The sequence below is a fragment of the Micromesistius poutassou genome (assembly GCF_964030765.1).
Source record: "Micromesistius poutassou genome assembly, chromosome: 15".
NCBI lineage: Eukaryota > Metazoa > Chordata > Actinopteri > Gadiformes > Gadidae > Micromesistius > Micromesistius poutassou.
Window position 1 is genome coordinate 9,116,808 of NC_140285.1, and position 23,078 is coordinate 9,139,885.

At 45.3% G+C, this 23,078-nt stretch overlaps 2 protein-coding genes across 2 annotated transcripts; both read left to right on the forward strand.

Moving 5' to 3' along the window:
- Positions 1–5,555: 5,555 nt before the first annotated feature.
- On the forward strand, positions 5,556–6,542 carry ngfa (nerve growth factor a (beta polypeptide); the record flags this gene model as incomplete). Its single annotated transcript, XM_084479823.1, has 2 exons — positions 5,556–6,269; positions 6,303–6,542. The coding sequence occupies 2 exons, from the start codon at positions 5,556–5,558 to the stop codon at positions 6,540–6,542; spliced, it is 954 nt and encodes a 317-aa protein (XP_084335949.1).
- Positions 6,543–10,827: 4,285 nt separating this feature from the next.
- On the forward strand, positions 10,828–22,636 carry LOC311359621 (tetraspanin-2-like). Its single transcript, XM_084479672.1, has 8 exons — positions 10,828–11,090; positions 17,134–17,236; positions 19,322–19,419; positions 19,575–19,649; positions 19,756–19,839; positions 19,946–20,002; positions 20,285–20,368; positions 20,706–22,636. Exons 1-8 carry the CDS (start codon positions 11,022–11,024, stop codon positions 20,769–20,771), a joined length of 636 nt encoding a protein of 211 aa, XP_084335798.1. The 5' UTR covers positions 10,828–11,021; the 3' UTR covers positions 20,772–22,636.
- Positions 22,637–23,078: the final 442 nt, after the last annotated feature.

Below are 23,078 nucleotides of genomic sequence, written 5' to 3' on the forward strand. Positions count from 1 at the left end.
GAGTGTAGACTTTGGGGATTTGGGTTTGCCAGGAGCGCCACAGGGCTATTGGTAGGCTAGAGGTTTCGTAACACAGCACTGACAATAATTATCATAGGCTTAAGTGGGTTTTTAACTCACTCCATGACATGATTTTTCCGTGATTAGAAAGGTGATTAATTGACCTCCCTTTGATGACTTCCTTTGCAGTGCTTTCATATCGATTGCAAACAAAGATGTGGAATTTCAGTGTTTAAGTGTTTTCATTAGTAAATCAAATTATGAATAGCTGTGAAAACACAATGATGACATCATAGAGAACGCGTGTGTGTGTGTGTGTGTGTGTGTGTGTGTGTGTGTGTGTGTGTGTGTGTGTGTGTGTGTGTGTGTGTGTGTGTGTGTGTGTGTGTGTGTGTGTGTGTGTGTGTGTGTGTGTGTGTGTGTGCGCGCGCGCGTTCTTTCTGACTTATGTTCATGCAAAATAGGAAGTGAGTGAGGTGACCGGAACAGCTATGAAGAGCTGTGAAGAGATGCAGCTTCAGTTTACCTTGCTCCTCTCTGTCCCTCACCCTCTCTGTCTCTTTGCCCTCATCTCTTTGCCATGGACAGTGCCTCTCTCCAACCCTTTCATAAGTACAGGGTCCTGTCATCGCTGGGTGGGAGGTGTGTGTGTGTGTGTGTGTGTGTGTGTCTGTGTGTGTTTGTGCCATCTTTTACCAAGGCCTTGTTACTGTTGACTAATGGCAAGAGGCCATGGCAATTGCAAATGAACCTTGGTAGGAAAGCAGGTGGTGTTTGGTTGTGTTTTTAAATCACATGGATCGGCAGCAATCTTATGTGCGTGTTAACCGGTTAAGTATGTGGATTTAGAAGACTGGATGATGGTATTGCTTGGGGATTATTGGTTAAGACAACATCAGTCAGATGGTATGACTTTAGGCAAGGCATTTAGTCTCTATCTACACTATCCACAATGTTTTGCATCCCACGTTCTCCATCGGGGGCAACATAACCCAACAGCAAGGATATTTATTGGTGCTTCGTTTGACCGGCTTGTTTACCTATGGGGGTGACTTTCCTGAAAAGGTTTCACCGTAACAAACCAAATCAGATCCTGGAAAGAGGTGGATGAGGCTGGCCAGAGAAACAGCATTTGAGTTCCCACGAAGTGCACTTGGTAAACATCCTCCTGAGTGCCTACTTCGCTGCTTGACAACAAATTAAATTAGTCAGAAGCCCTGCCTAAGGGAAACATCATGAGAATAAAGAGGGGGTGCATCTTTCATTTGTTTGGTAATGGATTCTGCAGAACCTTTCTGATTACCAGACAAGCTGTTGTGGACAGACCTTGCTAAACTTTTCATCGCTCTCAATCACACAACATGTTCTCTCTGTTTCTAGCTGCCGAGGTCCGGGCTATGTGAGACAAATCAATGAGTAAAAAGAGGCCACATATAGACCTTGTGCATCCAAATGCATCATGGGATTTTTTGTTTCAGATTCTGTACCGTTTTTAGAGGACTCAAGAGAGTTGTAGTACCGTAAAATCCTAAATAAACTTAAACTAAACATTGTTTTGCCACGTCTCACATGAAAAACGCTGTGGCAGTTTCAAACACAACAATGTCTTCTTATAATCACAAATTAATTTCCAGATGAATGACTAAACAATGACCTGAAAATCCATTACTTCCAACACAATTACTAACATTCCACTGCTCCTATGCTTCTAAAATGGCGGCGGTCACGTGTGACGTTGCCTTTGACAAGCCCTATACATTGTTTGATGTAGTTCATGTGTCTACTGCTATGGCAAGATGCTCACATAACACACAGAGTGCACTTCTGATGACAAACCTTGTATTTTGTTGTTGACAAATGTGATTTCTCCAACGATGAATCTGAGTATGTTTATAAAGGTGTGATTGTATTTATACAGTAGTGTGAGTGATACAAATGATGCTCACTTGCTCTCTAAACCACTGGCGATGCATTGGCCCCAGCGCACCGGTCAATAAACAGACCAAACAGACAAGTGGAGAAGTTTTCCCAGAGACTCCAACGAGATCCACTTGCGGAGATGGAGCTCTCCCTGGCGCGTTAAGTGTATGTGTGCACATGCCATTGTGCGTGGGGGTTCGTGCGTGGGCAAGTCTCTTTTATTAGACGCAGTATTGTCTGGGTGTGGAAGGGGAGAGGACGAGGGAGAGGCCGAGAGATAGCCAAACGGATACAGAGAGAGAGAGAGAGAGAGAGAGAGAGAGAGAGAGAGAGAGAGAGAGAGAGAGAGAGAGAGAGAGAGAGGAGAGAGAGAGAGAGAGAGAGAGAGAGAGAGAGAGAGACTGTTATGATCCAGCCTGACCCTTATAGTCCTGCAGCACATTGTTTACGCTGCCTCCACCAGCGTTAAACACAAGCCACATATTTTTAACATTAGGATCCTCCCAGCTCACCTCTGGGCCATGTAAATAGTAGACTGCCCTCAGCCTGGATCAATCCCTCGCTGTTTGGATCAGCTCCACGTGTGTGTGTGTGTGTGTGTGTGTGTGTGTGTGTGTGTGTGTGTGTGTGTGTGTGTGTGTGTGTGTGTGTGATGGCATGCATTGTGTGTGTGTGTGTGTGTGTGTGTGTGTGTGTGTGTGTGTGTGTGTGTGTGTGTGTGTGTGTGTGTGTGTGTGTGTGTGTGTGTGTGTGTGCACATGTGTGCACATGTGTGCATGTGCATTGTTTCTGTGTGTGTGTGTGTGTGTGTGTGTGTGTGTGTGTGTGTGTGTGTGTGTGTGTGTGTGTGTGTGTGTGTGTGTGCAAGGAGACCTGAGAGAGAGAGAGAGAGAGAGAGAGAGAGAGAGAGAGAGAGAGAGAGAGAGAGAGAGAGAGAGAGAGAGAGAGAGAGAGAGAAGAGAGAGAGAGAGAGAGAGAGAGAGAGAGAGAGAGAGAGAGAGAGAGAGAGAGAGAGAGAGAGAGAGAGAGCTTGACCGAGTGACTTTTGGTGCGTCTATCTTTGTCTGTAGCTGTGGGTCTTTGAGTAACTGGGGCATACTTTAAAGGTTAAAATCCAGGATCTAAACATGGTTGTGCTGACCTTATTCGTAGGCCTGTTTGATGTATTTGCCTTCCTTTTGGTCTTGTTTATTGTATTGTGACCACCCATAACAATAACTAAGCATCTTTCCAATTGTTCTGGAATAACCACTTCTCTTCGTTACTTCATTGTAGTTGATGATTTGCCAACCAAAAGAGGACAGACACGTCCGCATCAAGCAGAGACAGGAATAGCAACAACCTTGGCTTGTGAGAAAGAATGTGAACAATGATTGTGGATGCTTATCTCCTTTGTATACGGCTGTATAACGCTCTGTGGTGTACGTGCATTATATTGCTGCTGAGATTTTGATGAAAAACAAATGCATATAACAGCGCCCTCTTCTGTTCAGTGTAGGTATCACAAATATGTTTAAAAAAAAAGAGTTTGCTTGACGTGTGATGCTGCTCGACAATATATGCTCATGTATCATTATTCCTGGGTACATTCATTCATTATTTCATCCATTTTATCAGTAAAAAGATCGATAAATGATAAATAGATTATACATTTCCAGTTGAAGGAATCTTTCATTTTTTAACTCTATGAGTTCAGGCCTTAATCACCAGGATGCCAGGATCTGTTTTTATCTTTGCATTTACCCCCATTTGCCCTTGTGTGTGTGTGTGTGTGTGTGTGTGTGTGTGTGTGTGTGTGTGTGTGTGTGTGTGTGTGTGTGTGTGTGTGTGTCTTTGAATGAATGCATGTGGTGTGTGTGTGTGTGTGTGTGTGTGTGTGTGTGTGTGTGTGTGTGTGTGTGTGTGTGTGTGTGTGTGTGTGTGTGTGTGTGTGTGTGTGTGTGTGTGTGTGTGTGTGCGTGCGTGCGTGCGTGCATGTGTGTGTGCGACACAGACATCTGTCAGAACATACTGTTGCATGCTTGTGTGTCTATACTTTCAATTTAAACATTGACATTAACATTTAATGAGGTGTGAAATACCTCAAATTCCAATGTGTGGCATATCTAAACACGCAGGGCTAAACAGCATGAGTGTGTGTGAATTTGACGTCTGATCGGACCAGGTAATAGTAAACCGTGATCGTTGAAAAGAGGTTGGCAGGGAAGACAAATTACACCTATGGAATGTGCTCAGCCATCTTATCTAAGCTCAGATACATCCTATCTATTCTGTTTGAGCTTAGACATGTGTTCTTTGCTTATGAAAACACTGCTCTATTTATATTTGCAATCTGGAGGTCTTAACCTGTTGACGCACCTATCTATCTTGTCTTTATATTATGTATTTGATAGTACTTGAGATATTGTTCCGTCTTTGAAATTATAAATAAAGAGATTTTTTATACAATAAGCTCAACTATATATTCTGTGCTGCTGACACCTCATCGACACATCAAAGCTCTCCACTTTAAAGCTACCCGGCAGTGTCATTTGTCTAATTTGAAAGTCTAAGACAGTCTAATTTGAAACAATCAGTCTACAGTGAGCATGCAGTAACAGGGCTAGGCTCACCTTTGCAATGTACCTTGGCAGAGCAACCAAGACTTCTGTTAGCGTCAGTCCATCTTCTGCATGTCGTTTATTCGACAGACAGTGGAAGGCCAGGTTGTAAAGCCAACAGGGAGCCTCTACCAGGCTCCTCGTAACCAAAGACCAGGCTCACAGCCCTGCTGACCATCAGAGGGGGATTTGAACTGTAAAGCATTACAGTGAGTGTGTCTGTAATTAATAACATTGCTCTTTTTTCTTTCTTTCTTTCTTTCTTTTTGTGTGTGTGTTTGTGTGGTGGATGTCTGTGTGTGTGTGTGTGTGTGTGTGTGTGTGTGTGTGTGTGTGTGTGTGTGTGTGTGTGTGTGTGTGTGTGTGTGTGTGTGTGTGTGTGTGTGTGCGCATGCGTGTGTCTGCGCGTGTGTGCGTGTGTGCATGTGCGTGTGTGTGTGTGTGTTGCAGGGCCGTGGTTGAGGGAGTCCAGATGGCAGGAGTGAAGGGCCCAGCCTGCACTGGAGCCTGGCTCTAGAGCCCACAGGGGCTCACACTTCAACTGGACACATTCCACAGGTGCATATAAAACACCCCCTTTAAAAGCACAACTCTGACTTGGCTCCCATAGCAGGAACAGGATTGCTACCTGGAGCCTCCGGAAGGGATGGGGACACATACTTTATGTTTAAGTGAGTTGTTGATGTGTTGAAGTGTGCTACACATGAAAGAAGGAGGGAGAGTGATTGCAGGCAAGTGTGTGAGATACAGAGACAGAGAGATACTGAGCGAGAGAGAGAAAGTAAAAGAGAGAGGGAGAGAGATAGAAGGGAGTGAGATAGAGGGACAGAGAGTGAGAGAGAGAGATAGTGAGAGCGAGTAAGAGGGAATAAAGAGAAAAAATGTAGTTAAAAAAGAAAGGTATCTGCTGGAAGAGGGTGGTATTTCAGTAGGAATATGTGGTATAATCAAGGCACTGTGATGCGTCAGATGTGACATCAGACGATGTAATGTTAACCAATGATGACTTCATCGTCTCTCCCAGGACGTTTGCCCATGAGGTCGTCGCCACTGGTCCTGCTCCTCCTGATGGGCGTCCAAGCTGTACTGAACATGGGAGGTGGGCGGGCCCTAAGCACAGAGGCAGCCAACCACGACGTAGGACAGCAGACAGCAGCCGATCACAGAGCAGGACAGCAGCAGCAGCAGCAGCAGCAGACGGCCGCGGGGGACCACCTCTCTGAGCATCACGCTACGTCACCGCCGGAGCGCCACAGGAACAGCCATCACAGGACCAGGAGGCCCCGCCAGCCGGCCGCCACTCAGGCCCCGGGAAGCGCGTCCGTTTCCCAGTCACTTTCGCCCCTTGACCTCTCCATCCCCGAGGTGGACCCCAAAATCTTCTCCAAGCGGCGCTTCCGCTCCTCGCCCCGCGTGGTCTTCAGCGAGGTCCCCCCGTCGCATGACGTACCGGAGGGGAAGGACTCCGACGTGAGCGGGGGGGGCGGCGGCGGCGGGCGGGGGTCCCGCGTGCGCAGGCGGGCCGGGACGCAGCTCATGCACCGGGGGGAGTACTCGGTGTGCGACAGCATCAGCCACTGGGTGGACAACCGCACCACCGCCACGGACATGCGGGGCAACGAGGTGACGGTGCTGCCCAACGTCCGCATCGAGAACCTGGTGAAGAAGCAATTCTTCTACGAGACCACCTGCCTGTCGCCCACGCACAGGGGGCCTGGGGGCAGCGGCGGCGGCGGCGGAGGAGGAGGAGGAGGAGGAGGAGGGGGCGGGGGCGGCGGCGGCGGTAACCGAGGAGGGGGTAGGGCGGGCGCGAGGGGCAGGAAACAGGGCTCCAGGGCGGCGGATTCCGGGTGCCGCGGGATCGACGTCCGCTACTGGAACTCCTACTGCACCAACACGCACACGTTCGTCAGCGCCATGACCACGTTCGAGGAGAAGGCGGCCTGGCGCAACATCCGCATCAACGTGGCGTGCGTGTGCGTGCTCACGCGCAAGTCCTGGCAGGGCCGGGCCGGGCGCTGACCCCCAACTGAACTCCCACTGAACTTTGAACCCTCAAAGCCCCTAGACACACACACACACACACACACACACACACAGACGGAATGACATACGCTCAGCAAACTCAACCCACACGTACAGAGGTTCCCACTCCTACCACTGGACACAAAGCTTCCTACCCAGCAGCCACTGCAACGTTATCGCCAATACTGTAAACCGATTCCATCCCCCGTCACCTCTATAAACATGCACCGAGACTAAACACACACACGCATGTGACGCCCACACACACACACACACACACACACACATACATGTACATGCAAACACACACACACACTCTCACACCCACACACACACACACACACATAAACACATGCTCATACTGTACACACACATTCACAAAAACACTGACTGACACACACGCGCACACACACACACACACAGTGATACAGTGAAACACACACAGAAACAGAAACACACACACACACACACACACATCCTCGGCCTGTGACTCTACCTCAGTCCGAGAAGTCTGGTTATTTTAAGTTATGAGGACTGCGTGTCATATTTATAGTTTATACAGTCTAATATGAATATATAAGTATGTATATATACAAAATGAATTCAAGCTTTACATGTTGTTGTTGTTGTTGTGTTGTTCAAGCTGTTATTTATTAAACACCTCAGTACATGCCTCGATTGTTGTGTCCGTTATGCACAGTGTATCTAATATATACAGTATATTTATTATAATTCGGTCTTATTATATATTTTTAAAATTGTTTAAGTTTCATTCCTATTTTCATTCTCATTAATGTAGTAGTTTATTACAATATCATTATCATTATTATTGTTAATTGTTATCATAAAAATGTATTTAAAATGACACTACTGGTTATTAAATCATTCTCAGTGCCTAAGAATCCCCAACTCAGGCAGCAGCTCAGAATAGCCCCAGGGGAAGGGGACAGGTATAGAAAGCCCACCGAGGGCACGGTGACATGTGCACCGTGTTCTCAGAGGGGGGTAGGTGGGGTCAAAGGACATACGAGTCAGAGTCAAACATAGATGGATGTTGATGCATACAACTTGTTGCCCTGCACGCCACAGTACTGCTGTCGTCACCCATGCCTGATGGTAAAGGAGCGCTAGCACTATGGGGAATGAACGAAGGCTAACAAGGACCTCGGGTGAAAAACACATGTAGTGGAAAGACAATGAAGCATCTGTGTTGCATATTGAAACAATAAATAGTGCTGTTAGAACTGTTTGGAATGTAATTTGACATCAAAGTACTTAGTTAATGTATATTTTATGAAGTTGCCCACATTTTTATTACAATAGTGAAAAATATTATGATTGGTTTCAGTAATGGATTTTTTTTTTATCGTTTTTTTTTACCGTGCTTTGGCAAAGGATCAAGTCTCCCTCACAGATAGACAAAACAATAACATCGCTAAGTCCTCTCCAATTCTCTCTCTCTCTCTCTCTCTCTCTCTCTCTCTCTCTCTCCCCTTCGCTCTCTCGCTCTCTCTCTCTCTCAGTTCCGTGTAAAATATGCTAATACTTAAAGTTAAAATCTATTTTAAAATTTAAAATTTAAAATTTTGTTTTAAATCATCCACTTTTCTGAATACTACATCTACTGTATTAACTATTGATTGGGTTATAATATATGGATTATATTGAGAAGATAATTTATCAATAACATTCAAGAAATAAAAATGTGTATTGTTTACATGATTTGTAAAATGGAGTTTACCCGTCAATGACTTTTTCAACCAAAAATTATGAAAATAAACATTAGTCAGTAGATGGCGCTATTTCTACACTTTAAATCGATGGGCTTTATTCTCTCTTGACTCTCTTGAAACTTCTACAAGCAATCTGGTATGCTGTGATTAGTAATTTAACAATATTTTGACCACCAATGTATTACAATCAATACAATACAATGCGTCTTCAAAATGAAAACAAAAAGCGCAGTAAACTGCAGCCACAAAAGGCCCAAAACATACTGGTGTCACGAACAGACAATCAGCGACCCAGTCATAACAGGATTTCCTACTTCCTCATTAAACATGTAATCAGTGCAGCCATCAGGACTGAACTCATAACCGAGTAGGGCGGCCTGCACTCTGAATTTCAATGGATATAGGACAGGCAGGAAATGTTGTGCCTGCGTGTTTGACACCAAATCAAATGTCTGTGGTTAAGGTGCAGACATTGGACGTGTGTACAAGTGTGTCATTGTTGTAGCTTGTGACAATCCTTAACGATAAATAATGACAATCATCACAGAATCTGTGGTGAATACAAACACACACAGTTCCGGCCCATTTCAGGTGTTAGGCCAAAGCGGTCTCTACACAGGAGCTGTGTTTCTTTGCTCTCAGCCACAAGCCCAAACCACATCGTTTCACTGCCCTCCCCTCCCTCCCCCAAGCACTCCTCAGTAATGAGCATCAAGGGACAACGGCAACGCAACAACGGCAATGCAAAATACGTTTTAACGCCCATCCCAGCAACCGTGAAACACAAAGCACAATTTTGCCAGTCAAGTTAAAGTTAGAATAACAAAAAAATACAAAATGAACAACTGAATTATACATCCATCTGCATATTTCTGTCCACAGTCCACCGCCTCATTCCTAACTGTGTTGCTCCCTGGTTTTGTTTGGCAGACGAGTGTTTTACTCTATAAGGACATTTCTGACCATGTCTTTATTTAGCCTTTATTTTCTTGGCCTCTCAATGGACCTGGAGAAAGTATGTACAATGGGGTGTTACACACAGAGTAAGCACGCCTACAGTAGCTCTAACATAACCATTTATGTCAGCTTGAGGGGTGCAGTAAGTCCTTTCAGACATCTCTAACTAATCAAATTGACTTACTGATAATGATTACTTAGTTATTGACTACCAATATGTATTTGCTCCAAGATGAGTAGGTTCAGAATGCAAAACACTTTAAAGTCCTTATCAAGTGTTCTAAAAGATCAGAGACGTGAAAAATAATATTACCATGATGACCAAGACAAGTGAGATCTTTTTGAGATCCCCCTGTGTGTGTGTGTGTGTGTGTGTGTGTGTGTGTGTGTGTGTGTGTGTGTGTGTGTGTGTGTGTGTGTGTGTGTGTGTGTGTGTGTGTGTGTGTGTGTGTGTGTGTGTAGCTCATGTGGCTCATGCAGATGTTTCTCTGTGCTGTGTCTTGCTTGTGTTGATTTGCTCCGTTGGCTTCAAATCAACAATGTCCTCAAGGCATCACAACACTCATCGTGAAGAACAGCTTGGATTGCATCTCTTCAACTCCTCCTGACCTCAGGACAGTAGTACTGAGGTCCCAGCGCAAGTTTTTTGACCTCAAGGTTAATGGATCAACCTAACCTGGGCTACACCGGCAACACATGGAAGACCATGTTCAGTGACACAGTGTCATCCCCTTCCGTGTCGCCTGAGATCAGCTCCCTAGTTGGAGCTCTTAACTCAGGCTGTAGTTCTTCCCAACACCGCTAGGTGGAGTTCAGCTATGCTGCTACAGGGGCTGAGGCCAGGCGACAGCGCTCGTGGACATCCTAGCCCTGCAGCAGGGGACCCCGTCCATTTACATTTTCGCATATATGCACTGCATAAAAATAAAAATCACATCCCTGTATGACTGTATGGCAACTGCTTTTGGGTTATTCAGCAAAGGATTCGATATGATTTTTGGTACCAATGAATTAACATATTATTGTAAAATAACGGTTCTTGATGCTGATGGTCTAAATCAATAAAACTACTAATAAGACTCCAAATCATGCGTTGTCAGGAATTTAGAAGATGCATCTAAGCAGTTACTGTTAGGTATTAACATTGAGTAGGCTTAATTCAATATTAAATGTCGTAAAGATTAGTGATAAACCTGTTCATTAAAACAATGGATAGTTTTGCTAATCTTAGCTCGAACTCAGTTAATCCTCAAAATTGTTAATGCGCATGCTCGAGGAAAATGTATTTGGAACCTTCGAACTTTTAGGAAAGATAAAGCACCCTTTAATGATTTTTATTAGCATTGCTGATCAATATTAGTAAGCAGCTGTGGGCTATATTACATTTCCAAATATCATTTCAATGAAAAGGATGCTCGGTGCATGGGCCAATCCAATCGCACCGTCACGAATCCCCCTCCAAACCCCCCTACATCAATGAAATGGGCGGTCTGGAAAGATTCTGAGCGAATCCTGCGGTGTTTTGTGTGTGAGTGTGTGTGCGTCTATGTGTGTGATTGTGTGTGAGAGAGAGAAAGAGAGAGAGGGGGAGAGTGTGTGCACGTTTGTGTGTATGTGTATGTGTGTGCGTGTGTGTCTGCTTGGGGCTACTGCTACTGCTGCTGTCGGAATTGACAGCACTTGATGCGAAGTGTTGTGACCAGGGTGACAGGTTATTGCACTGTGTGCAACGCAATAACAGAATCGCTTTACACCGTGGAATTAATTCAACAACAACTCAGCAAACATGGGGAAAGTGGAAGGAGGAATGAAATGTGTGAAATATCTTTTGTTCGTCTTCAACTTCATATTCTGGGTAAGTGGGTCCAATATTCTCTGGTGAGGGATGGTAGTGGAGGGGACTGTGTGGCTGGATGAAGTGCGGCAAGTGCATGCAGGATATTCCGTTACAGTCCGTCTGAATGCATCGAAAGATTACGCTCTACTCGTTCGGTGTCCAGTCGGAATGGTAGAGATTATGAACAGTTTGCCCTGTCTATTAGTCGGCGACAGTAGAGTAGGCTTTATTTAGCCGCCTGGCATGTGCTTAGTAGCGCGGAAAGGATGACAACTGGAGTGGGTTAGTTTTGGCCCATAGGGCTCAAATCAGAATTTCCATACAGGAAAATCCGCCCCTTTCTCCGATGAAGAGTGCTTTCGAAAGGAAAGGTAGAGTGGAAGACACGGGGAGGGTAATACATGAGCGATCTACATGCAAACCACCGTAACTCTTGACGCTCACTCCGGGCGCCAAATGGTCTTCGTTTGAAAACAAACAACACTGAAAAGACCCATGAAGTCACCAGCGACCCTCCCTGTGGCATGGGACGGTGCGAATGCTCGTTGCTATTTAATGGGAGGATACCCTAAATAAATGTCCATTCAATCCTGTGAAACATGTGACTAACATATACAATATTCAGAAAGATATCATTAGAGAAGAGAATTGAGTGCCAGGTGTATGTGAAAGACGTGTGCGTCTACGTGTGTGTTTGCGTTTGTGTGTGTGTGTGTGTGTGTGTGTGTGTGTGTGTGTGTGTGTGTGTGTGTGTGAGTGAGCTCATGAACAGGTTCGGCATGAGGGAAAGAGGCTGGTGAATGTATTGTGAATTACCGATTTTGTAGTTAAAAAAAATAGTAGTAAAAAAACAATATATTTAAGCTGAGGGGAAACCTCTCTCTCTCTCTCTCTCTGCGGGTTTGAATGCAAACCCGCAGAGAGAGACCACAGAGTTTGCTCCATTTAAAGGAAGTCTGTGTGTGTGTGTGTGTGTGTGTGTGTGTGTGTGTGTGTGTGTGTGTGTGTGTGTGTGTGTGTGTGTGTGTGTGTGTGTGTGTGTGTGTGTGTGTGTGTGTGAGCCAAGGGGAGAGCGGGGAGGGGCAGAGTGGCGAGAGAGTCTTAACCATCTGCGGAGTGGATCAGGCGGTGGGTGTGTGCGCGGTGGTGTGAATGGATCTATTGTGACACCCAGGGGACAATAGCATAACCCCAGTGTCTGCTGGTGCTGGCTGCCTAGCTGACTGGCCGGATGACTGGCTGGATGACTGGCTGGCTGGCTGGCTATCAGTGTGCAATCAGGGAGTGATCCCCGGGGTGGTTTATATTATGTCAGTTTGTCCACAGCACCACTGTCGAGGTGTGGCTGAACTAAAAGAAGCACACACTTGTTTGACACAGCTGCTTTGTGAGGAGAGAGAGAGGTTGAGAAGAGAGAGAGAAAGAGGATGAGAAGAGAGAGAGGATGGGAAGAGAGAGAGAGCATGAGGAGAGAGAGAGGATGAGAAGAGAGATGGAGAGAGGATGAGGAGAGAGCGAGTGAGGATGAGAAGAGAGAGAGCATGGGAAGAGAGAGCGGTTGTAGGAATGCGGACAGAATCCCGGGGTCCACAGTGGTGTGGCTGAATGACCGAAGTGAGGTGGTGGCAGAATGTTTGGAAAAGATGGTGAAAAAGTTCTTCAGGGCCAGAGACCCTGTGAGATATAAAGTGAGTTAGAGTTTGTTTGTGACTGTGTGTGTTTGTGTTTGTGTGTATCTGTGTGTGTTTGCGACTGTGTGTGTGTGTGTGTGTGTGTGTGTGTGTGTGTGTGTGTGTGTGTGTGTGTGTGTGTGTGTGTTGTTTGCGACTGTGTGTGTGTGTGTCTGTGTCTGTGTGCGTCGGTGAGGGTACGTTAAGCAGGACAGTTGTCCTGAACCTGACCTAGATACAGAGAAAATAATGGAACAGAGACAGAGACAGCTATTGGTCTGCTGGCTCCGCATGTCCTTTATGCCCGTTTGATGTATCGCATGGGCAGAGTCTCTCAAACATTTGGACCAACATATTTACATAAGCTTCTGCCCCTTGAAGGTCCCAATAGCAACAAAGCCAATTAAGGTTAGGCTGAAAGCCCTGCCTGTGTCTGTGTTTCCTGCACTTTCCCCACTTTGTCATCCGATTCTGCACTCCTTCAGCCACAACTGAGCACTGACACCAACCACACAAGCACACCCACACACACACACACACACCCCTATTCACACATGCACACACACACGCACACACACACGCACACACAAACACCATCCCTCCTTCCTCCTGTAATACCAGCCCACTCGTAATCAGTACATCACATCACAATCCCGCTGGGCCCTGGGCTCCGCCCCCGCCCCCACCACCGACCGGCCCCGCCCGACCTGCTGGTGGAGCCGCAGCCGGAGAGGGAAGTTAAGATGAGGGCAACAAAAGAAGGGAGAATGGGGGAGGGGAGGGCGGGTGTGTGTGGCGGAGGCTCTTGACTCAAATCCCGCATGAATCCCAGAAATAGTCGGCATGAAGACAGCAACAGGGTGGACTCCCAACTCTCTGCACGCAAACCAATGAGCCATGAGGTCTCCCTGACAGAGCACACAGTCGCTGGTCCGGCCACACACCAGCCAAACTGCTCCAACAGTAAGAGAAGAGCAAAAGTGTATATTTAGTCATGGAACATAGTGTGTTGAGTCAGGGATGAGGAGATTGTCATCGTTCTCATTTGTTTACTGTTGTTAAGTGTAAATGCAGGCTGAGCTTTTGCATACTTTACACTCATAGCTCTCCGTCCAATGGCTATCAGGCTCTAGTTCCTGGAACATGTGATATCTTTGTTTAGTGGAAACAAGGAGTGTGTGTATATTTTTTCTAAGTACACTGTCAATATAGCACAACCGGCTCTTGGAAATCTATTTCAAAGAATAGTCCCTGAACTTTGAATTGCATTCACACCAACGGTATCTGGTCCAAACTACTTGGACAACGGAACAAATCCCTATCCTAAAGCCTATTTAACAACAATGTAACAACACCAAGAGTAAAGGGACTTCTATAAACCAACCATAGAACTGTAAGGATGATAATTTCTCTCTCAGTGTGTGTTTTGTTTTGCCCTCATCAGCGAACAAGACACCATGCGGGTGCTTGTCTTTGCCCCCCCCCCTAAGAAACAACATTGATCTCTGACTCTCTCTTTTCATCTGTCTCCCTTTCTCCCTCTTTCTCTCCCCCTCTTTATGGGTCTCTCTGCTCCCCCTCTCTCTCATATTGTGTGCCAAAGTGTAGTCGCACGGAGACAGTGGAGCTTTGTCCCATGAGTTCAAGGTAGGGAGGGAGGGAGGGAGGGATAGGGGGGGTAGGAGAATTGGTTAGAAAGAAAGAGCGGGAGAGAGGGAGAGGATGGGGCTGTGAGGTTTGATTAGAGAGGCATGGAGGGAGGGAGAGATGAGGGGGTAGAAGGTTTGGGTACAGAGAGAGTGGGAGGGAGAGGGGGAGAAGGAGAAATGTAGTTAGTGATGGAGGGGGTGGTAAGGGGGTCTAGCAAACAGATAGAAGGACAGATGTAGCGGGACAAGGGACGGGGTGTGGCTTGTTTCTGCCTGAGGGCATATGGCAGAGGGCGGCGAGGAGGGTGGGCTGGGGTGAGTACTAGAAGGGGTTTTAATGTCTCCTTTGGGACAACATGTCTCCTAAGTGCCACTAGGTTCACTGTTTCCTTGCTATAGTTCACCATTGGACCAGGCTCAATAATTGCTGCCCGGATGATGTAAGTGCTAATTAAATACACACTGTCTCCTGTCTCCCTGTTGATGCTGCAACCAACGGCTATCAGAGAGACCTTGTGTGGACTTGTGAACAGCGATATAGTCCTAATTGGGGCTGGCACAGAGCCAAAGTGCTCCTGGCTCTATCCAACCACCTGCTTCTCCCTTCGTTACACACAAACTAGTGTGGAATAATGGGCCACCACCAACAACCACTGTTTGATGGTTTAATTGTGATTTACATCCACAACATGCACCACTCATAGGCTATTATCCTGCACCTTACATGTTAGACATACTCCTTATGCTTTTTTACTGTAATGCAGTTTTCTGGAAAATAAACCAGGTTATCCAGGGCTGCACTTTGCCAGGTCCTCTCAGTTTACACAGATGGCCCTCTTTTCATGCTTTATAGATTTATTGTGCTAAAGGCTATGTAATTTCAATCTTAGGACACCTAAGACCATGGGAGGCCTATGTATTTTCAATCCACCAGACTTGACATGGATAGAAGTCCACCTCCGTGCCCTTCACCGTCCATTCACAACGTTTTCCATTAAGGCTACAGGCTCCTCTCAGACTAAGATGGGGACCTCTAGAAATGTGTGAGAGTCGAGGGGAGGAGAGTGAAAGGAAGGGATGGGAGAGGAGAGACATGAAGGGAGGAGAGGTATAGATAAGAGGGGAAGAGGGGAGAGGAGAGGTGATGAGCGAGAGGATGGGAGAGGTCTAGAGAGAGAGGAGCGGAGGAGAGGTTAAAGAGAGTGGGATGGTGAGGGAGAGAAGAGGTGATGAGAGAGAGGATGGGAGAGGTCTAGAGAGAGAGGAGCGGAGGAGAGGTTAAAGAGAAGGATGATGTGGGAGAGAAGAGGTGACGAGAGAGGAATGGCAGAAAAATTGGATGTCAAATGAGACCACTAGAATTGGAAGATGTCAATGCGATGTGTTTCTGGCACATTTTTGTGTATCCAAAAGGTTAGGATCAAAAAACACAGCAAGGCCACCTACATTCTCAGGAATGGGACACATACAAGTGAATCATGGCCCAAGTGTTTTTCCATTTTGGACCAAGGGTTTTATTGCTTTCACACGCACAGAAAAACACACACTCATCAAACCGCAAAGCCCAGACTGAGGCTTATTCAGTGTGGATTATCCAGAGAGGGCATGGGAACAGCTCAAGTGTGGACTGGAGGCTACCAGTAAAAACGCTCAGCCCTCATGTGTGAGTGGGGCAGCCCTCGTCCGTATTCAGGCCACGTTAACCAGCCACTGGGAGTTTCGCCGGTTGCTAAGCATGAGCTCAAAAAATAACAGTCTGTGAGTGGCATCATCAAGCAACCGTAACTCTCCCTGGTAAATACGGCTCCGTCAGCGATGTTTGTGCTTTGGTACACCTACATTGTGGTGGGTCTATGTGTCTGTGTCGAAGGCTGGAGTAGAGTTAGGGAAAGTATGAGCAACATTTAAACCACATTTCCAACCAAACATGAGGCTCTGGTTAGGACCAAGGTGTGACATGCCTGCGTGCAGCCAAGATGGGGGTATATCCTCGCTGTTGATAGTCTGGTAGTCTGGAGGTTGCATGTACATGACATACTGTGGTCATTCAAGTAGCCAGCACGTTACTCTGTATGGTTTCACACTTGTACGGCCATTAAAGTTGGGGAATAGCCTACTGTTCTTTGTAACGTGAACCGTATTTCCTAATCTGTCTTGTTCAGACAATCTGGGGTCAGAAACTTTGCCCCATGATTGCTTTTTTAATGCAGGAAAAGAAAACGTCTTCTGAAGAGTTTCTAATAAAAAAAAGTGTTTTATAATAAATATGTAGTTAAAGCTGGATCAGGTAAGCTAGATTCCGAAAAGATCCCAGCCCTCTCTTCAGGCCTTCCTCCAAAGTCACTCCCCCAAAACACATAAACACAAAACCCTGACTACTGCCGAGTACGAGTCCACAAGAAAGTGTGGACTTGGTAAAAGACTAATAATAATGAGTGCCCAAAAGAGTGCACTTAGGTAGGCGGGTAGGTGGGTAGGTAGGTAGGCCAATAATTTCATTGGTGCCAAATTAAATGATTAGATAAGGTTATTACAAGCCTGCGGCCGAAAGGGGCTCCACAGATGAATTTGATTTATCGATTGCTGTCAGGATGTCTATTTTAACAAATATTATGAAAATGGTACTATTATGAAAACATGTTTAGAAATAAGACCAATCAAATCTATTATATCATAAAACGTATATAACAATAAGTGTGTATTAATGCTGTTTCAACCTCTCCCCTCCGTGTCTCTCCCTAGCTGATGGGCTCCTTGGTGCTGTCGGTGGGGCTGTGGCTGCGTTTCGACCCTGAGACAGTGTCCCTGCTCAACGGACATGGGGCCCCAGAGACATTTTTCATCGGTGAGCAGCAGGCGGACGGGCAACTGAAAACCAAATGAAACTGCAGAGTCTAGCCTCCTCTGCTATGGTTTCACCAAATAACATTCATGGGAAGGTTGTGTTTGGTCCATTATGTTGGCATCAAATCCACCCACTTCATACTTTAAAACCTTGACAACCAACAGTTAGATTTTAGGATCATAGATCACCGTTTTTCGTTATGTGGAAAAGAAAAAGTTATTTTAGATTTTATGATGCCCAAATTCACTGTCCATAGAGGTCCGCCGTTAACACTGTTTATTGACATATTTCCATGCAACCACCTCTGCTCCTGAATAAAACTGTCTGTATGACAGTGGAAATATTTCCTACCACAGTAGACTCCACACACACGCACATTTTCTCTCTCTCTCTCCCGCTCTCTCTTCTCTCTTGCACACACAAAAAATACTTAATGTGGTTGGCGTGAAGCAGGAAATCAAATTGCACAAAGTGCAAACATAAGTAGACCTAAAGTACACACAAACACCACAGGCCTTTTGAAAAGCTTTCAAGGAGCTGAAGAACTCAACGCAAACCAGTGAAGTGGACGGGACAGTGAGAACACGCAAACACCATGTTATAAAAAACAACGAGACGCAACCAAAGTAATGAAAAGAGAGTGGAGTGGATGAAAAAAAACGGCAGACTTGAATTAAAAGAGTCTGGGCTGTGGCTCGTGGATCCAGAATGAGAGTGTCGTACATTTTAGAAAGTATTTTAGAAAGTGACACAGAGGAAAGAACGATGGCAGTTGTCCCGTGTGGAAATAGTTTATGACGTACACAGTTGTCTGAGTGTCCAACAGGGATAACATCACTCAAGTCAATCGTTGTCCCTGAATAACCGCGTCGGAGCACACTCAACCCGGCCACATTATGGAGCATGAAATACACATGGACGAGAAGGACTTTGAAGTGAAAGATGAGAGATTAATAAGACCCCCATATCAAAGTAGAAAAACGATCAGTAGTTAGTCTGTGTGTGTGTGTGTGTGTGTGTGTGTGTGTGTGTGTGTGTGTGTGTGTGTGTGTGTGTGTGTGCGCGCACGCATGCCTATCACAGTAACGTTGAAAGGTGTGTGGTGTTCTCTGTCAGGTCCTCAGAGAGCCGAGCTGCACATGGCTTTGACAGTGAGGACTTGTCACCCGCATAGAGCACAGGCCTGTGGGGACGCAGCTGAGAGCACTCAACAGTTTCCATGGTCTGCCTCCCATATGGAGCCCGGCCTAGCTCCCCTCACACACAACTCACAACACTAAAGATCAGAAGCTGCTACGGCTTTAAGGTTGAACGGCACACACAGCACCCGTGAATAGAAAAACACGAAAAAAAACAAAAAACATGAGTACGATTATAGTATTAGTTAGCTTATAGTGTTAGTTAGGCCTATGTAATGAGAAACATCCAAAAAATAGAGGATGGTATTTACAAATCTGTAATTCCATGCCATTTGACTGTAGAATTAGTCCTTTTACACTTTGAGATGGCTACCTATCACCCCGTCCCATTTACAATAATGACATCATCTTCAATTTGCATCTGAGCGGATTGTTGTTCAATCTTGCATCCCTTGTCATCGTATGAATTGTTCTGTCCAATCAAAACCCACACCTGAGCACATCCCCACCTGGGGGATAAAGTGGCTGTACTGTACAGTGCCGTTGCCTAGCAACGGGCCCCACTAATGGGAGTGGATGGGCCTTGTATGAACTAGCATGTGCCCGCATCCTCCCAGCAGAACGCTGTGCGCCTAATGAGCAGTTTAATGGCAGCTCAGGGGAGCCCGGGTGTGGCAAAGACAATACCCTCCTGGCTATCCCAGAGTGGGCCATTAGGCAACTCGATATTTACAATGCATCGGGTTCTTTTAACAGGAGAAAAAAAAACGGACAAAAAAAAATGTACTCACTTTTTTGTTCGTGGACTGACTCAATTTGTACATCAGTTCAATGCTGCCCCCTTGTGCCTTGTAATGTAAATGATCATCTGATGCCAATCTACCAGGTCAACAGATGCCCAATACAGTGGTGGCTTTTCATTTTGGACTGTTCCTCCTTCTATCAGGGGTGTACATCCTGATCGTGGCTGGCAGTCTGGTGATGCTGGTGGGCTTCTTCGGCTGCTGCGGGGCTGTTCGGGAGTCTCAGTGTCTTCTGGGCTCAGTGAGGACCAAACCCTCAGTCAACATTACACTGTAGATAGAGAGAACGTAGCCACTCACCCATGAAGTGACCTACAGTTCATGAGCACACAAATACAGTAATTAAACCAAAACATTTAATATATATATATAACATATCTGTATTTACCTTTGCAGTTCTTCGCCTGCCTGTTGATTATTTTTGGGGCTGAAGTTGCGGCCGGAGTGTTTGGATTCCTTAACAAAGACAAGGTATGTGCATTCTCTCTGATTTAAAATGCCACTTGTTTTGAATATACTTCTGCGTCAACGTTCACGTCATGAATTCACTACTTCCTTCCCTCCTCGTCTCGTATAGATCGTTGAAGATGTCCAGAATTTCTATGCCAAAACGTACATTGACAACAACAACAGCACTCTAATCAGCTCATACCAAAAAGTGGTAGGTCTGGGGGAAAGAAAGAGACAATGAATCAATTCATATTTAATCTGTGCATGAAAGGAAACAAAGTGTCCTTGTATGTCCTATTGCCTTCTCTTTATCATAGCTGAACTGTTGCGGAACCAAATCTGTGCCCTGCAGTGACCCTCTGAACGACAGCAAGGTGCGTGTTCTCTGCTATTCCAGTTTCACATCCAATTCAATTCCAATCTGTCCCATCATCATCCTCAGCAGATGCTAACATGTTATAATGGAGGAGTCATAATTTCATCACATTTTGTATCGGCAATTCTTGATTCTTTACGTGAGCAGAGGTTATGATCAATAAGCACTATTTACCCCATGGTTATAAATGCTTCCATTTCGTCCCAGCTTTAGTCTGTTACTTTGCACCTACTCAGTTATCTCTACGTCCTGTTGTCTTACTATGGGTGTCTCACCACAGGACTGTGAGGTGGGCATCGAAGAATTCTTCAACAGCAAACTCTACATCATCGGCTACGTGGGCATCGGCATCGCTGGTGTCATGGTGAGCATTGGCCCATAGAGGGAGACAGAGACACACACACACACACACACACACTGACACATGTTAGCAGATCCAAACACACAAGACACATACAGTACATACTGTACATACAGACATATACAGTATTAGCAGGACACAAATTAGCAGACGGACACAAATTAGCAGAGACACACACAGTCACATACTGTACATACTGACACGAATTAGCGCATGCACACACACACACACACACACACACACACGTGCAATTCCAGTAAGTTCTGTCATAAACGTTGGCCATTTTGCACACTGTATCCTGTGTGCCACATGTCCTCACAGTGGTGTTGTTCCTCCCCAGATCATTGGGATGATATTCAGCATGGTGCTGTGCTGTGCCATCCGTAACAGCAGAGAGGTCATCTGATCTGCGTTGGCGCCCTGGACGTCTCCCCCTGCTGTCCCTTCAGCCCCTGTTGTGAATTACTGCACGATGAAGTCAACACCCATCTATAAATCCTTTCATATGACCCAGGGACAGCGGCCAACAGACCCCCCTTTACAAATGCTGGTGCTTTGATCAATAACCTAACCTCAATAGTAAAGACATGCCACAATGTTTCCACGTAACTCAATTCACCCAAGTCATTTTTGTTGTCATGATTTGTGTTGAATCACAATATTTACAACCACTGTAACCACTTTGCCAATACAGTTAGTTTATACAAATTTGAGAATAATAATATTTGGTGTACATTTGCTAGTCTCATCATCCTTAAAATGGGTGCGCACATTTGTTGCCCAAGACGATTACCCCAATGATGGCAAAAAGTAAAATTTGTCTTTGTAATCAGCTTATGGCAGGGACACAAGAGTCTGTTGCTGTGGATTCGTTTAGCATGCAAGAAAATTGTCCCCCTCCCCCCCTACACAATATTATGTAACTGAAGCCCTCGAAAAATAACCCCATGGCTGTAATGGGAGCAATGCAGGGAATCCCTTCAACGAATGTGCAGTGCATATTTATGCACCACACCACACACACACACACACACACACTCACACAAAAACACAAACACACACACTTTTGGGGTCCTTCATCCTGTTTGATTGACTGTTATGTTGGATTTCAGTCACCCGGTTGGACCGGTGGCACCATATTCTACATTATTCATGTAATGTGTATGTAAGGTATGGCGTTCTTAACATTGTAACAGTTGACTCCCAGGACATGGTTGACATGGTCCATCAATGCTCCTTGCATCGTGAGCATCTAAAAGTTCCTCTTAACCCAGCCTTTAGAAAAATCTAAAGTACAGTACGATAACATAGCAGGCAGTATTTGTCTGTGCATGTCTTCTTTGTGCTTTCCCGCCTCATTGCATCCCATAAACAAAATACAAGTTGGTGGTTCCATCTGAACCAGGGCACAGTTCACGGCACCGATATCAGGGCACATTTATGTAAATATGGGTGAATTGTGTGTGGTTTAATACGATACATTGAACATTTTTTTATTTAACATGCTGTGTTTGTAGGTCCAAACTTGCAGTAGATAGTATAAGGATGTTGACATGGACGTTTTGTGTGCCTTTCGTTTGACGACAAGCTGTCACTCACAAAAAGAACATAGATAGAAAAACAAACAGAGCAAGTAACCGTAGCTACTAGTGTACATATGTTTGTAGAGTTGGACTGCATTTTTACCAACACACACATACCCAACATGTAGCAGGAGCGGATCTCTTCCCTGTCGATCTGCGTTTGTTTTGTTCTTGTCGTGGAGTTTCATATACCAAGAGAGCAGATCTCTGACCAAGAGAGCAGATCTAATGGATGTAGAGAGACTGATCTGAGAATCCTCTCTGTTTGGTACCAAGCATGACCCATCTTGTTTATCCGTCATAGTAACTTATACGTTGTTAATGTTAGGAGGTGTATCTGGAATCCTCGTCACCGATGAATCTTGGGGTTACCTTGGTATTTCAATATGAGGACACGATGAGGTTACCAGTTATATCTGAATACAGCCATGTTTGCCAATAGGCCAGCGATCAGACAAGCAGGTGTAGTTATCCGCTGGAATCAGACACTGTAGAATCCGTACTGGCTTAGGGAAGAATTTATTTTATGTTTTATGATCTTTTATCATATTTAACCGACCAATCCGTATATTCATATTGTGTTCCTTCAATGTAGGCCTATGTTTCAACGTCATGACTGAAGTTGTTTTGTACCATGCTCTTTGTGACTGATAATGTGTTGGATTGATTTTTTTTTTGCATTACGTGCTTCTCAGGAAGATTGCTGTTTGATGCCTAATAAAATATTTTTCAAAAACAGGTAATCTACCTGCCTCTGGTTTTCTTCACACCGAATGGAATCGTTTTTTCATTGTTATTTTCATTTTGCTTTCTATGATCACTTAATATTTTGAGGTCTTCATTCAAGCCTTGACAAGTGCCAGCAGGGCTGAGCTTGTATTGGACTTACACCCGGAAACACTTAACTATGAAACATGCAGCATTGTGTGAGACACAGTGTGTGTTTGTGTGTGTGTGGATGATGGCTGGTTTAAGCAGCCTCACCTCACGTATCATATTTGACAAATCTTTACAGTAAACCAGTCTTTCAACTTTGGAAGGGCCCAGTAGAAGACACATGTGACGTGCAGCATGGACCTTGTAACACACATGCAGATTTTAGTTTAAGTCTATACATTGATGAAGTAGTT